The sequence below is a fragment of the Camarhynchus parvulus genome, chromosome 20 (assembly GCF_901933205.1).
Source record: "Camarhynchus parvulus chromosome 20, STF_HiC, whole genome shotgun sequence".
NCBI classification, from domain to species: domain Eukaryota; kingdom Metazoa; phylum Chordata; class Aves; order Passeriformes; family Thraupidae; genus Camarhynchus; species Camarhynchus parvulus.
The window spans coordinates 11,814,743-11,831,353 of record NC_044590.1 but is presented as its reverse complement, the minus strand read 5'-3'; the positions used below and the strand labels follow the sequence as shown (position 1 = coordinate 11,831,353).

Sequence of the window (16,611 nt, the reverse complement as noted above, 5' to 3'; positions counted from 1 at the left end):
ATAGATTTAACAGTAAGTGCTTCTGATAATCTCCCATCTACTTTTATTACCTTTCTGCCATGCCTTGGTGCAGTAGTCTATGAATTCATTTAGGTGAACCTACTTATTTTAAGGAGATGCTGCCATTTAGTCTGTTATGGAAAAAGAATTTTAAAATCTCATTTTATCTCCTCTAAGGTTTCAGCTATATTTTTTCTCTAGCATGTAATTAAAATTGGTTATTTCCTGTACATTACTATTTTTAGTTAAGAAGAAAATTCCAGCAGATGTGTGCTGCTCCTGCATCTGCAGTGTTCAGTGTAAAAGCAACAACTGTGACAAATCCTTTCCTGTTGAAGCTGCCTCAGTCTCACATCTTTGCCATCTTTTTCAGAGTCTTCAGATGAGAGTGGACTGGCCAACACCTCCACAAGGACACAGCTGCCCCAGTCCATGAAGATCATGCACGAGATCATGTACAAACTGGAGGTGCTGTATGTTCTCTGTGTGCTGCTCATGGGCAGGCAGAGGAATCAGGTGAGCCCCAGTGGATGCCCACACTCACACTTGGTGTCTCTTTAAACCTGAGTGCTCATGAGTGAGGTCATGGGCACAGAAATGCCAGGGCAAAACTCAAGGTACCAAGCTGGGCAGTCCATCCTGATAGCATTTCCCTGGGAACAGCTGGAGCAGGGCTGCTCACACACTGCTCTGGGGCAGGAGGGATGCAGGAGGATGCAGCAAGTGTGTGGGTACCTGGATGGTGTCAGGATTTATCCCCCCTCCTGGTGCCCAGTTTGGATGGAGCCCCTTCAGGCCTTACCCTTCTTTGGCTGCTTTCACTTTTGTTAATGCTCTGGATGATTTTTGCAGCATATTGCCATGACTTGGCAAAGTGTTAAACTCCCAGCTGGGAAGGTGCACTTCAGTGCTGTCTGCACTGGTCACTGCCTGCAAATCCCACTCATCTGTTTCTTTGCCTTTCTTCCTTTCAAAATAATAATAAAAAAAAAGTTCCCTGCTTCACACAGGCTTATGAAGAACCAGGCACTGCAGCTTGGCTGTGGTTTGATTTAAGTAGGTCAAAAGCAGGTTGTGAAGGGAAAAGCAAAGCAATCCTTGGTGAGGTTTTGACAGGTTTCCAGCTTTGGCAGTCTGCTCAGCTCAGCAGAGCTTGGCATAGCAGGGGCATTCAGATGTCCTGGACACTGGGAGGGCCAAAAGAAAGCCTGTTGTGTTAGGCAGGAGAGGCTGTGTTGTGGGCAAGGGTTGGGGCACATTTATCCGGATTATTTTGTTCTCTGGTAGTAACCTTCCAGGGTATCAGTCACAAACACCCCCCAGGGCAATCTCCTAAATCTCTTAATCTGAATACAGGTGCATTTGTAGCTCAGTCCCAAACATAACTCACCTGTTCCCTCTGAACCTACAGCAGAGCTTGAGGACCTCCCATCCCTGGAAGTGTTCAAGGCTGGGGCTTGGAGCAGCCTGGTCTGGTGGAAGGTGTCCCTGCCCATGGCAGGGGGAATGAGATTGGCTTTCACATCCCTTCCATCCCAAGCCATCCTGGGATTTTGTAACTCTAAGCAGACACTTGACATTAAAAGAAGCAGATTCTGCATGAGAGGAAGCAGAGAGAACCAGTAATTCTTGCAGAAACCACAGTCACCATAAACAACTCCTAATCATGTTGTCATTCCTTTTAGAAGTGCTGTTCCTGTTAGGCATAAAATAAAATGTAAACAAAGCCTAAAACATAACTTAAACTAGCAGGACATGGATCTATTAGAAGGACTTTTTATCTTCTATTGTATCAAGGCAGATAATTCATCCCTGCCTGAGTTCCCTACAAGAATGCAGGTTTATAGATTCTGCAGAAACTGCTTGCAGCCTGCACTCATCCTGCTGCAGCTGGAGGTGCTGGATTCCTTCCCTCCCTGGGTCACTTCTGGTGTGTTCCTGTCAAATGTGACAAGGCAAAAAATTGCTGCTGAAACAGCTAGCTTTGAAGATGAATTTATGTTTTAATTTCCTGGGAACACAACTCTTATCCTTCATCTGCTACTTCTGCCCCCATGCAGATAGGGAAACTAAGGATAAAGGTGACCTGTGCAGTTCACTTCTTCCCAGGACTGATTCAGGACTGGAGTTGAATTCTTGAAGGATTTGAGTCACTGCATTCCCAAACACTTCTTGTCCAGAGCTAGGGAGTTTTTTTTTTTTGTTTTAGAGTTTTGTTTTGTTGTTTATTTGTTTGTTTGTTTTGGGGGAGTTGGTTGAGGGGGTTGTCCTTCATTTTGTTTTGTTTTGTTTTGCTTTGTGAAATCCTCTGCCTTTAAAACACATCCTTCATTCTTTAATCTGCATAAGACTTGTGTGGCAGATGTGAATCCCATGCCCTTCCTGAGAGCCAGGCACAGGAGGGACTGGAGCTGAGCTGCTCTCCAAGGGAAGCTCTGGAATGCAGGCACAGCAGTGTGGATCAGCACCCTCAGACAAGCATCTCAGCTGCTTTTTAGTCTGTCTTTTCTGGGAAGGAATAAAAGCACAGGATTTGTGGTACCAGTCTGAGCAGCCAAAGGACTTGCTGCTTTTAGATTGGATTCATTTTCCATAGAAATTTTATTAAGGGCATCACAAACCTGCTTCAGTTTGCTGTAATAATTGACATAATGGTCTGGCATTTGCTTGAAGCAAAGTGAAGCCTCCCAAACTCAACCTGTCCCCAAATGAATCTCTGAATGTTTGATTTAAACTTGATTGCTGGCTAATTTGCATAAATTGATAACTGTGGTAGCAGTGACTTAACTCCTCCTGTTATCATGTTGGGGATGATCTCACCTTGGGAATAAGTGGTGCTTCTCTGCAGGTCTGGGCCTTTGCTGCCTTCTCATTATGGTCACACCCTAAATTACTCTCCTTATGTATTTTTCTAGGCTGTCCTGCATGTCTGTGTTGTGATGAAGGGCCATCAGCTGATTTCCTTGCTCCTGCTGTAGGGAGCCACACTGCACACACGGAAACTCAGCTTAGCAGAGACAGTTTTAGTGTTGAGAAAGAACAGAGCAATTGCTGTGAAGCTGGATGGCAGCAGGAAAAAGCCAAAGTAGTTTGAAGGTTGAATACAGAGCAGGGTTTGTCTTGGCATCCTGAGGCAGAGTAATTGTAGTGAGTTTGGGCTCTGGGAGAGAGTCATGCAGAGGCAGTGATGTGGCTGAGTTTGGTCAGGTGAGCATTCAGAGCTGAGCAAACTAAACTGCACAGATTTGAAATCTGAGTCATTTGGAGAGGAGCAGATTGAGGAGTTAAAACTGAGTGTAGAGAGCTGTTCCTTTAGTGAGGGTTGAGGCTCTTGCAGGCAGCTCAGGCTCTTGGCTCCCTCCTGTTGTGCCTGTGCCATGGAGGGACAGGGGCACTACAGGGAGCACTTTGTTCAGAGAGATTCCTGTCCAAGAGTGTTTCAAAATAGTGGAGCGCCAGAGGACTCCAAGTTCAGCAGTCTGTCAGGGCAGGCTGGGTGGGTGGGAAGGAGCTGGGTACTCCTCAGGTGTGTATTTGAGGTGTCCAGCAACAGGAATGTGATTTCCATCAAAGTGGCTACACCCAAGAGGAATGCAAAAAGCCATCAGCTGTGCTGCAAACTAGAACCAAACTTTGTAAAACAGCATCAGCTTCAGATATTTTGATTCATTCAGGTGTTTGAGTAAATAGAACAAAGTAGACTGATCTGCTTGAAATGCTGCTGGTTGCAGTTTGGATCTTGGGACAACTTGGGATATTTTTAAGTGATTTTGTTTGTTGATTTTAAGGAACTTGTCCATTACTTGGGCACTTAATTTTTGCAGAATGTTGTACATTCCAGCCATGTGGTTTTCATTTGAAACCGCATCTCAAGGAATAATGGTTGTACTGGGTCTACATCTAATAAGAATCCCACTTTCTATTTCCCTTACTCCTCATCTTTTAAATTCCTTACATCAAAAGTATCCCAGCTTGGACTGAAGGTTTTAAACAGCTGTTCACACCAAAATTATTAGCTTTTTTATATGAATTAAAGATGTGTACCAGGCAGACTGATAAATGAACCTGAGCAATTTGACATTTTTTTCTCTAAAGTTCAGCTTCTCTTTAACCTGAAGGGGCAGTGTGTTGTGGTTGTGTTACTACTGGACTCTGCTCAGGACTCCTGCTCCTGAGGTGTTTTGGTGAACAGAACCAATATTGATGGGGTTTTTTGCCATCAGAGGCCTGCCTGAGCAGCAGCTGTGTGTCTGCAGAGGGAAAGGGCACTCAGAGGATTGAGTGGCTGCAGAATATCCTCAGCTCAGCTGTTTGGTGTAGATGCATTTTCAGTGTGCTGGAAGTGATGTCCTGATGCCCAAAGCTGCTTTCAGAGACACAGTGGTTAATTGAAGCGCTAGTGAAGAGCTTTATCCCAAAATAAATGCTTGGTTTAAACTTGTTTAATAAATAATGTTTGGTTTAAACTTGTTTTCTATGCAATGATATCCAGTGGGGATGTTTTCTATCCACATCCACCAAATGGAAACTGCTGCACTGTGGTTAACACAAACACTTGCTGTTTGAGACAAGAATTCACATCTTTTGTCAGAGGATGGCATCACTGTGCCCATCTGTTTGCAGACTACATTAAATCTGTGTTTAGGCTGGAGCAGACATGTTTGTACCTCTCTTGTTCCCCAGGTTCATAAAATGATAGCAGAGTTCAGACTCATTCCTGGCCTCAATAACCTGTTTGACAAACTCATCTGGAGGAAGCACTCAGCCTCAGCCCTGGTTCTGCACGGACACAACCAGAACTGTGATTGCAGCCCGGTGAGCAACCTCTGCAGTTCTGCAGTGATTTTCATCCTGGCACACAGTTCTGAGGAGCTGTGCTGAGTATCTGGGTGTTTGTATGTATCATCAGTGACTTGAGATGCTGTAGCACTCAGATTTTTGGGGGATTATTGATTTCATTGAAGTCTATCCTTGGCTCATGCTAGCAATGTAGCAGGGCCAGTTTAGCCTCTCCCCTGTCTCCTGGTTTGTTTGTTCATTTGAAGGAACATGTCTGTTTTGGGAACTGAGAAAGGAGTAAATTTGTGGACCCTGGAGGCCAGAGGTAGAAGACAACCAAAATTCAAAGAAAAGATACCTAGGAGAGGCACAAAGTACAAATTGTGCCACAGTCAGGTTAAGGGGATTGGGTTTGTGTTGGACTCTTTATGTTTTGGGGTTTTTTTCCAAACCTAGACATTCTGACCTGATCAGTACAATTCTAAGCTTTTTTGCCTTTGCAGTTAGAAGGAATTTATTACCTGTTATGTGCATAGACTTGGAGGCAATCTCCACTTCTATTTTGGGAAGTGCAGCCTCTCCATTTGTACAAGTCATTTGCTTTGCTGTCCAAAGGGGGTTGATTTGGAAAGGTTTTCCATTCAGCTGTTTCATGCCTGCTTGGTAACTAATGACAGCCAAAAATACTAAAGCAATGATGGTTTTTTTTACCTTTCTTGTCTCCTTTTAGGACATTACTTTAAAGATACAGTTCTTGAGGCTTCTTCAGAGCTTCAGTGACCACCATGAGTGAGTATGAGAAGCTGTGGTGGGTTGTGGCTTGGTGCTGTTTGCCTGGCTGTGGTTCCAGGTGTCCTGAGCACAGGGCAGGCTCCATGTGAAGGGAATGTTGTGCTGTCCCTAAACTTCATGTTCCTTTCAGCTCTTGCTGTAACAGCCTAAGAATTTCCTCTGTGGTGGGCATGTCTGAATATGTCTGAATATGGGTTTAACCATATTAAACCCATAATATGTGGGTTAAACCCAGCCCATTTTGTCTTGTGTTGAGATGAGCTGAAACATGTACAGGATGAGTTAACACTTTCTGGCTGAAGGAATAAGGAGGCAGCTTTCTTCTTTTTTACCTTCTACTGAGAGCTGACAGCGAGCCAGGGAAATACAAAGAAATCTCCTGCCTGCCTTCAAAATAAATCCTTAGGAAAACTTGGGTGTGCTGGAATAATTGGAGGGATGGTGCAATTTGCTTGGGGTTATTTAATATTCAATATTTAAAGCTGTGCTGCTGGTACAGAGGTATTTGAGACTTGTGGAATTGCATCCTGCATTCCATCAGCGTTGCTCTCATTCAGTCCTGGGAGATGGTGTCCACTTCCTTACAAACTCCTGTGTTAGAGGCATGTTGCACTTGAGGTGCTGCTCATTCCTAGAGCCAGGCTGGTATTTTTGTGCAGGATTGTAGTCCTGTTGGATAGATTTCAAATATCAGCCTTTTTGATTGTGGAATATTAGCTTTGAGAATGCAGAGCTGCTAGACATAGACAGGGAGGGAATGCTGACCTGTTGTAAATCCTTCATGCAAGACACTGTTTGCCTGGGAATCGCTCCAGGTTTTCCAATAAAATCTCTTACAGGTGATGTTACTACTTAAGTGGCTGCTGCAAATATCTCAGGCATGTTTGAGCAGAAAACAGCTCCCAGCTGTAGCATTGGAGCAAATGGAATGTGTGGAATCTGTTTGGGGGTTTAAATAATTACATGAACTTCCTATGAAATCACAGATAAGCTAACTGAGGACAAAATGAGAGCAAAGTACTTGTATGCTGATACTGGTTCAGTGAAATTGTGTCCAAACCAGACTTGCAGAGCTGTTTGTTGCAGGGAGAGAAGGGCTCTGTTCTCATTGCAGAAACCTGTTCAGTCCACATCAAAGGAAGCTTTACACAAGAGCCTCACTGAGCACTAACGTGATGAGAGTGTTGGAAACAAGAAAGAACCTCACACTCATCACTGCATCCTCTGCCCCCTGAGCTTCCCTAAAAAGGAATCTTTGCTGTCTGATTTTGAACACTAGGAAAGCAGAAAGACTCTCAGGGAGCACACTGTGGGCAAAGGGGGACCCTGGACTACATTTCTGCTCTGTCAGATTTATTCTTTACAGACAAAATAATTTATTTTCATTATGAAAAGTTCAGTATTTGATAAAGAATTTATGTGCATTCCTGGGATTTATATCCATTTTTATTTGGATCTTTACTTTTCATGATGTTTTTTAAAATTTCCATGGGTAAAGTTTGTTCAGATAATAAAATACCAGGATGACTGAGTCCTTTTTTGCAGTTTCTGCTTTCTTACTTAAAAAGAGATTTATTACTTAAAAAGAGCAATCACTATAGGGTAGAGAAAAACTTCAGGAAGCTGTGAAAAAGTTTGCTATTTCTTACCTACTGTGATCTGAAATTCAGCAAATGTTGCTTAGATTTTTTTTTTAAATTAGCATTATCCAGGAGAAAATATTTACAGACCATAAGATCCCGAACAAGTCAGCAAAGAGCCATCATCTCAAAGCTGGTCAGTGTTCAAAGTGGCATTTGGTAAATTTTGGAGGAGGTTTTCCCAAGCTGCAGCTGGCTGGCCTGGTACAGGGAGCAGAGTGGGAATGCTGTGAAGAGCAGCTTGAGAAAGCAGCTTGCCCTTGTATTTCTATGTCTCTGCTTTTCATGAAATTGCATTTTTGCCTCTTGAATTCATCGTGCTTTTCTCCCCTCCTTCCCCACTGTCTTGCTTTAGGAACAAGTATCTCCTTTTGAACAGCCAGGAGCTGAATGAGCTGAGTGCAATCTCCCACAAAGCCAACATCCCTGAAGTGGATGCAGTGGTCAACACTGACAGGTGAGAGGGGACTCAGGGTGCTGGTCACAGTTTAAGAGTTTTGGAAGCACTTCAGTGTAAGTTTGACATCAGCTGTTCTGTTTGACCTCTGTCTGTCCACCACACTTCCATTTCAGTGATTCCTTGCAGTGGGAGGTGTCCAGGCTTGTGGGATGTTGATGGTCATTAGCAAATCTCAGGTGTGCTTGTGCTCAGAATAAGGTGCTTTAAAACCAAAAGCAGCTTTAAAACCCCTAAAAAGAGGGGTTTGATTTCATGGCTCAGATTTCACTGATGTGCTGGGTCTGCTTGTCTGACCTTCCTCAGGCTGGGCATTGCAGACAGACCTGGAAAATAAACTGTCATCCCTCAAATCATTTAATTGCTATTAAAGCTTAGTTCTGGCATTCAGGAGCAGTGTGTGCACACATAAATGTCCATTTCCAGGCTGCATGAACACATCCAAGTGTCTGCTGAGAATATTTTCACAGCAGCTAATAACCAGAATAAGCTAAATTAGATTAACATGTTAAACCACTTACAGAATCTCTTCTGTTGCATTTGTATATCTGTTAGATAGACTGTTTTGATCTAATAATCTCTTTAATACATGATTCTGGTGTATAAAGCTCAGCAGATGGAAGGTTGCTTGCAGAATTTATTTTGTCAGAGTACTCCCAGGGTATCAGCAGGGACTTGGTCTGCACAGAGCAGATTTACCTCACTCCAAAAGGGAATCTCTAAGAGGATTTCTAGATTACAGTTATTATCATCATACTGTGTCTAATTGGGAAGGACTTTTTTTTTCACCCTTAGCATTTAGTTTTCATGTTGCTTTTCTTGATACATGAGATCAAGGCATTACTTCTGAATGGATTTAATGCAGGTGGATGCTCCACTGAAGGTGCTGTTTAATAAAAAGTAAAACTGCAGTTGTACAGCCTAATGTAGCACACAGCTTTCCATACTCTGCTCTGCCTCCTAAATGGAATTTAGACTTTCATTTCCATTTTTTGAAGGGGGTAAAAAAAGGGGGTTCTTTCATTCCTGAGCTCAAATGTAGTATTTTTTTTTCTTGATTCACACAAGGTGTGAATTGGTATTTCTGAATTTATTAAAATTTGGAGAGAAAGTTTTTATTTTGGACTTACTTGGAAGTCATGTTGCAGATATTTACCAAGGGCAGTGAGGAGAACTCCTCTGCTGGTAGAACCAGCACAATATTTGTACTGTGTACTTCAATGCTGAGATTTTGATCATCAGAAACTCTGGAGCAGTGACTGGATTCAGTGCTCAGTGCTTGCCCAGCCCTTCCACTCAGCTGTCATTTCTCACCTGCTGCAGGAGCCTTGTCTGTGATGGGAAGAGAGGTTTGTTGACCAGACTGCTTCAGGTCATGAAGAAGGAGCCAGCAGAATCCTCCTTCAGGTGGGTTCACTTTGCCTCTGAGGAGGTGTTTGAGACCCCTGGGATGTAGCTTTGGTTTTGTCCAGCTTAGAGCTGCTGAGAATGTTGGAGAATAAGCTGTGGAAAGGTCTGGCTTTGTTGTGCTGTGGTGGCAGTGCAGGTGTGAAGAAATCACAGCCAGTGATTTTCTGCAGGATCAACAGGTCTGCCTCCACTTCAGAGTGGATTGAAAGAGATCAGGAAACAGGATTTAAATTGCAGTTGTGATCAAGCACTTCCCTTGCCCCAAAACCAACACCTCCTTTCTTCTCTTTCTCAGGTTTTGGCAAGCAAGGGCAGTTGAAAGTTTTCTGCGAGGCACCACCTCCTATGCAGACCAGATGTTCCTCCTTAAGAGAGGGCTCCTGGAGGTAAGTAAATTTATGTCAGGTATCCTCCATAGCAATCAAGAAGGATTTATCTGCTGTGAACCAAAAGTGGATGAAAATGTAGTGTTAAATATTATGCTGGGTTTAAAATTCAGTGAGGAAATGAAGGCCACTCAAGCTGCCCCTTGCAGTAGTGAGGGAATAAACACTCAGGGAGATCTAAGTCAGGATCACAGTTTACTGGAGAAATCACAATGGATGCGACAATAATAATAAAAAATTAAAAACTGCCCCTTATTCCTGTGTAACTGTGACAAATACTGGGAACACTTAGAAAAAATACCTGTGAATTCTGCTTGTGGCAGCCAGATGTGGCCATTTGTATCACCTGCATCACTGGGAACTCATTTTAACAGGAGACTCATCTGAAGTGTAGTCTTTAATTGGTTTTGTGGCATTCAGTCACCCAAGAACTTGCAGATAAATGCTTTAAATACTGATTAAATCACAGTCTGTGTTGTGCTGCTGGTTTGGACTAAGCTGTGGCAATAACATGTTTTCCTCCCCTGCCAGCATATTCTCTACTGCATTGTTGATAGTGAATGCAAGTCACGGGATGTGCTTCAGAGTTACTTTGACCTTCTGGGAGAGCTGATGAAATTCAATATTGATGCATTCAAGAGGTTCAACAAATACATCAACACAGATGAGAAGGTAAATATTTGTAAGAGCTGCCCCCTTTGGCTCAAATTACACCCTTTTATAACCAAACATAGCACTAAAACTGGGATTCATTTGGGTTTGGTGTGGTTTCAGAGCTTGGGGCACAATAAACATTAAGGGCTGAGTTGCCAAAGCCCCTCAGTGTTTTCAGCAGTGCTCCAGCTGTCCTGAGACAGTGAGTGCTGAGCTGGTCAGCAAACATTGCCCTGTTCCATGATCAGGCAGGCCTAAGGTCAGGCTCAAGGGTAGCAGAACATTTCCTGTGCAGATGCCAGATTTGTGGTTAAGTAATAATTGTGGACATTGAGACAGCTCCAAAAAATCTTTTACTGGAGCTTGTAGTGAGAATTCCTTCATGAATAAGGCTTAAAATACTTGATACTGCAAACAGATGTAGGTGTTTGATGTTACAGATAATTGAATTTAGAATCACTTTAAGAAGCCATGGCTTATGTAATTAACTATAAAATTGAGCTGCACATCAATGGGCAGCTCTATATAAAGTGGTTTCATGCTCTTGTGCACTCTGGACATTTAACATCAGGTGATGTAGGTTCTGAATGGCCTTACACTCTTGCTTTTGCTGGTGGAATTTTTCTCTCATTGCTGTTAGGTCTGGTAGACCTTGGAGAAGGGATGTATAAATGTATTTAAAAGAAAGCTGTATTTATTTTGGAGGTTTTTCTCTAGTAAATGAACTCAAACATTCTAGAGAATGTCTTTATATTTCCTCTGTGCTTCCTGTTTATTGATCTCTGACTGGGTTTAGCTCTCATTCTGTGTGACTCCCTCACTGTATTCCTCCCTAGCACTGTCTGTTTGTACAAAACCAGTGTAGGAAAACATGGAGCTGCAGGAATTCCCCCTCTTTCAAAGCAATTAGTGTATGAAATCTCACTTTCATTAGAGTGACATAGCTTCAAAAGAGATGTTAGGGATTCCAGGATGGCATTTTTCATTCCATAGTGTTTTTAAGGGATCCTTTGGTCAGCCCTCAGTGCCAGTGTTGGCTTGGGTGTGGTGAGGCAGAGTTGGGAGCAATGTCTCCTCTTACCTTGTTAGAGATAACAAAAAGGTAATGACCCTGAGTATTAATATATTTAAATCTTTGAAATTCAACACTAAAAAGTGTTTCTGTTCAGTTCCAGATCTTTTTAAATCAAATCAATAGCTCTCTGGTGGACTCAAACATGCTGGTTCGCTGCATCACGCTGTCCCTGGACCGCTTTGAGAATCAGTCTGATGCTAAAGGTGAGCAGGAAGCAGTGGGGTGCGACTGGGGGGTGTTCACTGCTGATAATGGTTAATTTAAATCTGGGCTTTGACACTTTGGGGGTTAGACAGGGAAATGCCACATGGAAAGTTTGAGCACCAGTTCTTAACTGCCCTGGTGTTTGGATCAATGTGTCTGAACCTCCAGCACCTGGATAATAGGAGTGTGCCTCCTATTGATGGGGTGACAAAACTATCCTTTGTCCCCTCAAAAAGGAAAGAAGCCCAGAAGTTTTCTCTCCTCTATTAGGTGAAAAAGCCACCTCATAGGCCTAGGAGACTTCACCTCAAACTTAAGGATAGCCAATTGGACGGGAGCCAAAAGGTCCCACCTGAGCAATTTACTAGAAAAAGAAGTGAACAAAGAAACTAATGGCTTTTGTGACATGTTTCACCAAGAGCAAAGACCTGCTGCACCTAGATGGATTTTACTCTGTTTGTTATTTTGCCTTTTATTAAACCTTTTTGTTTCCAACATTACAACAGAAGCCATCCTGCTGATTTTTATGCCTCCAAAGGTAGCTGAGCTATCTTGGATGTGTTATAGACCTCCAAGAGCTTATCAGACCTGGCTCAAAGAAGTTACTATAATGTGGTGGTGTTTGCAGGGGTCCCAGGATGAGAGAAGAGATGAGAATCTGACTCCATGTTTCAGAAGGCTGATTTATTAAAATTATATATTAAAACTATACTAAAAGAATAGAAGAAAGGATTTCATCAGAAGGCTAGCAAGGAATGGAAAGGAATGGAATGATAATAAAATCTTGTGACTGACCAGAGTCCGAGCCAGCTGACTGTGATTGGCCATTAATTAGAAACAACCACATGAGACCAATCAAAGATGCGCCTGTTGCATTCCACAGCAGCAGATAATTATTGTTTTTCTTTTCCTCTGAGGCCTCTCAGCTTCTCAGGAGAAGAAATCCTAATGAAATGATTTTTCATAAAATGTGTCTGTGACACTCTAACACCTGGTGATTGTGTTTGTCCTCTTGCTGCAGTTGCAGAGGTCCTGTCCGAGTGCCGCCTCTTGTCCTACATGTCCCAGATGTCCATGAGAATGTCCTTCCTCTTCCGTCTCATCAATATCATCCACGTACAGACACTTACACAGGTAAAGAGCTGCTGGGGATCTTGCACTTGCCTTCCTGGGACTGGAGTGGTGAGCAGGGCTGAGCTTCCTTTCCCTGGAGGACACCCATGTCCCTTTTTCCTTGCTGTGTGCAGAAACACTTCCACTGTGTGCTTTCCACAGGCTTGTTTATAGGAACCTGTATAAAACAGCTAACTTGGCATTTAGATTTTTTTTTTTTTGCTGTGTCATTTTTACTTCCAGGAAAATGTCAGTTGTTTGAACACAAGTTTAGTTATCCTAATGCTGGCCCGAAGGAAAGAAAAGCTCCCTTTTTATCTGCGCACCTTGCAACAGATGGAATACACGGAAAAATACCCTGGCTTCATCCTGAACAACTTCCACAGCCTCCTGCGATTCTGGCAGCAGCATTACCTCAACAAGGATAAAGACAGCACCTGCTTAGAAAATGTATGTGATTCTCTTAGCTTGGCAGCACCTGTTTGCCAGAAATGGGAGCTTGGGAAGGGAAGGAAGGGAGGAAATTCTACCCCCAGAGTAGCTCTGTGGTGCTTTCCACACCTCAGTCAGGCTGCCACAAGGCAGGTGCTGGGCTTCCCCAGAAACAGAGCCTGAGTTCTGGCTGTGGCACACAGAAGTGAGACTTGCCAGTGCTGAGAGGGAGAGGGAGGCAAGACAGAATGCAGTTCCCAGAGTAGTTAGCACCGTAGCCAGGCTGTTCCCTCTTCCTGGTGTTGCAAACAGTGCAGGAAGAATATCTGATGTAGCTGCTGGAAGCCAAGGGAGCAGCCTGCAGGTTTCTGTGCCAGAGCTGGCTTGTCCTGGGTCACTGGAGGGTAGAAATAACCAACTATCCAGTTATGTGGGTGACAGACACATGGTCTGGTGTTGCTGATGTCTGCTGGAGTAGCCTTTTGGCTCTGAGGGAATAATGCAGGAGGGCTGTGAGCAGAGAGTGTGTTAATTTTTGCGCTCTCAGGAGCTGGAGCTTCTTCCAGCATTGGCTTATCTGTGGCACCACAGGGTCCCGGTTTGTGTTTGAACTGGACAGCAGAGGACAAGTTTGGATTATGCCTGGCCCAGGCAGGCTGGGGGTCACCCTGTGCTGCCCTTAGCAGCTGCCAGAGGCACTGGGGGTCCTTGTCTGCATCTGGAGAGTGTAGAGGGTGCAGTTGTTCAACTCCCAGCCCTTCTGCTGGGCCCCAGGGAGGGAGGGAGGGCAGAGTGGGGAACCCGAAGTGTCGGTCACAGTGCTGGGCTGGGCAGCTCAGGCTGAACAGGAAGTGATTTTCAGCTCTGGGAGGTGTTCCCTGCTGTGGCCTCCACTGACCCCCTGTTGTTTGTGCCCACAGAGCTCCTGTATTAGTTTTACCTACTGGAAAGAGACTGTTTCGATACTGCTCAGTCCGGACCGGACGTCCCCCTGTGCCATAGTCAGCTACATCGACGAGGCGTACATGGACATTGACAGAGACTTCTCCGAGGAGTAATTCCCACCTCCAGCTTCTGATGGGCAGCTCGGAGGGTCCCTCTCAGCCCGGGGATTTTCAGGGATACGCTGTGTAGTGTGTGTGTGCAGCTCGGAGCTGCGGAGCGTCGTCCCACCCCCGCCCCTGCCGGCCCCCAGCTCTGACCTCTGAGACTCGGACAGCTCTCTGGGCAACACATTCAGGGATGTATCTTCCAGTTGTTCTGGGATAAAAATAATCACCTGCACAAATCAGCCTGTATTATTTTTTTTTTCCTCTCTCCCAGTCCGGCGGGGCTGGCAGAAGGGGTTTTGCTGACGTGAGGGTTCTCGTCTCTGTATGTGCCGGTTGAGGTGTGCCTCTCTCAGGGCTGCCAGGACAAGCAAGTCGAAAAGCACAGCAATTGCCCTCCAAGTGTGAGGTCCAAGGAGCCCATCTGAGCAGGACCCCGCCACCAGCCACGTGCAAAGCCGCCAGGAGGACTCCCTGCAGGTGTTAACTCTTCCGCCGGGCTTTGGAATCAGGGCTTTGGGGTTGGTTAGAGCATGAGTGTGTGTGCGTGTGTGTGCTTTTAATTCCTGAGAGCCCCAGCTCCAGTCACCTCTTTCCCATCGCCTTTTGGATCATTTGGTACTGAATCTATCTGTGCATTAGGAGAGAACCTCTGCTCCTGCTGTCCTTCCTGCACATCCTTCCCACCCGGAGGCGTTTCGCAGTGCTGGAGAACAGAGACACTTCAGCAGTGGTGGAATTGCAACAGAGGTTGGCTTTTTCACGGAGCACTAGCATTAAAATGTACTAATTTTTTAAACTTGCGGCTTGTCCCTTCTTGGGTAACTAATCTGGTTTTAAAATCCTTTTCAGGACCATTGCTCTTGATGTTAACCTGCTATGCCTGGAAGTCTTATGTCAGTCTCTGCTTTCAGCCCTTAATATCAACACACACATTAATCTTGAAAGTGCAGTATTTACTGGAGATGTCCGTTTTTTCCTGGATCTGTTTTAATCAGAATGTGTTAAATGCTGGGAATAAACACTCCTGGTTGAAAGTAACTTTGTAGGATATGTTGGAAAGGGGGAATGGGGTTTTGGCAGTCTTGATTGCCAAACCTGCATGTGCCCTGCCTGCTCACCAACACCATGTTGCTCCAACACATTCCAATACCCAGGAATGAGATACACTACACTTATGCCACTACATTTAAGTCAGAAACAGCTTGCAGCTACAGCTATAAGAAATCAGTTTTGAAACACACCATCTGAATTTTTTTAACATTTTCTAATTTATTTGACGAGATGACTTCGGCTCTGTTCAGGCTCCAGAGGGGTGAGGATGTCCCAGAGCTGCATCCTTTTGTCTTGTTGCCAGCAGCATGAAACCCACCCTGAGGCTCCCTGTGCTGGGGCTGGAGGAGTGAAGAAGGCTCCAGCCCCAGGAGTAGGATTTGTCTCTGAGCATCTCCCTTCTCCTTTCTCTTCTCTCACACCTCAGTGTCCTGCTGTGGACTCACAGGGTGGTCAGAGTTGCTGCGCTTGTGCATAAAGCTGGAGCCTTGCAGGAGCTCCTGGGGATCCTGGTGTCCCTCCCGGCGAGCTGCACCCTGCTCTGGTGAGGGTACCCTGGGGAGCTTCTTGCCATGGCAGCTTCACCTCTGTTCCTCACCAGGTCACCCCCAGCCTGCCCCTCCCTCCCCTCAGCTCATTTCTTTCTCATCTGTACTTTTTTTTGTTCTTGGGTATTTGTGTTTTTGGTGTATCTTTGCTTCTTAACTGTAATAGATGTACACTTAAATGCTTCAAATTAAAAGGCTTTTAAGTTAAGGGATGCCTTTTCCACAGTGTAGTTAATGGGTGCATCCACTGATTGCTGCTGTAACCCTGCAGTCTCGCTCCCCTCTGTGTTTTAAAGACAGTTTGGGGCCCAGCTGCCTCTGGCCTTACCCATGGGACTGGAGGAAGCTGAGCTGAGCCCACACCATCTCTGGGGGTCCTCCCAGGCCTGGGAGCACAGGCTGGGCTTTGCTTTTGGGCTGATTGGGCAGAGAAGGGCACAGGGCAGAAACCCCTGGCAGCTCCTCCAGGGGTGGAGCATGCTGGGCTCCAGGGAAAAGGCTCTGCCCCAGTGCACAGAGGGTCACAGGCAAATCCCTTTGGGATGTCTGTCCATGCCAGATGCCACAACAATCTCATGGTGAGAGGGACCAGAGCCATGGAGGTGGGCTGGGAGGGAGGTGGGACCGCTGGCACTAACAAATACCTCTGGCAGTGTGCACTGTCCCCGTGGATTGCTGAGGTTGGTGCTGCCCTGATTAATGCCGATTTGCTAACTGCAAATAAACATATTAAATGGAAACTATTAAAGAAATGTATTTTAAAGAAATGAGCGGAGGTGTCTTTTCTTTCCAGTGTCTTTGCCAAAGCCATAACCCCCTCCAGGGCTGTAATAGGGGGTGTTATGTTCTCAGCAGTAGTGGCTGAGCTCTGTTGTGTCTCATGCCTCAGCTTTGCTCCCCTGCAGTTAGAGCTGTGTTCTGGTGGGGACGTGTGAGGAAAGGGCTCTTATCCCAAAGCCCATCCCAAGCCAGTGCCATAGAGCTGGGAGAGAGAGGACTGAGCTTCTCTCCTGCCTGTG

At 45.0% G+C, this 16,611-nt stretch overlaps 1 protein-coding gene across 1 annotated transcript in view; it reads left to right on the top strand.

Annotated features, from left to right (window-relative positions):
- TRPC4AP (transient receptor potential cation channel subfamily C member 4 associated protein) overlaps positions 1–16,359 on the top strand; it is a 37,227-nt gene extending 20,868 nt beyond the window's left edge. Inside the window, exons 9-19 of the mRNA XM_030963171.1 lie at positions 374–516; positions 4,684–4,815; positions 5,510–5,568; positions 7,567–7,668; positions 8,992–9,075; positions 9,374–9,464; positions 9,996–10,136; positions 11,288–11,396; positions 12,419–12,531; positions 12,754–12,960; positions 13,863–16,359. Coding sequence (XP_030819031.1) covers positions 374–516; positions 4,684–4,815; positions 5,510–5,568; positions 7,567–7,668; positions 8,992–9,075; positions 9,374–9,464; positions 9,996–10,136; positions 11,288–11,396; positions 12,419–12,531; positions 12,754–12,960; positions 13,863–14,000 — 1,319 coding nt within the window. The 3' untranslated portion in view covers positions 14,001–16,359. The remainder of the gene's footprint in view (positions 1–373; positions 517–4,683; positions 4,816–5,509; positions 5,569–7,566; positions 7,669–8,991; positions 9,076–9,373; positions 9,465–9,995; positions 10,137–11,287; positions 11,397–12,418; positions 12,532–12,753; positions 12,961–13,862) is intronic.
- The last annotated feature ends 252 nt before the right edge of the window (positions 16,360–16,611 follow it).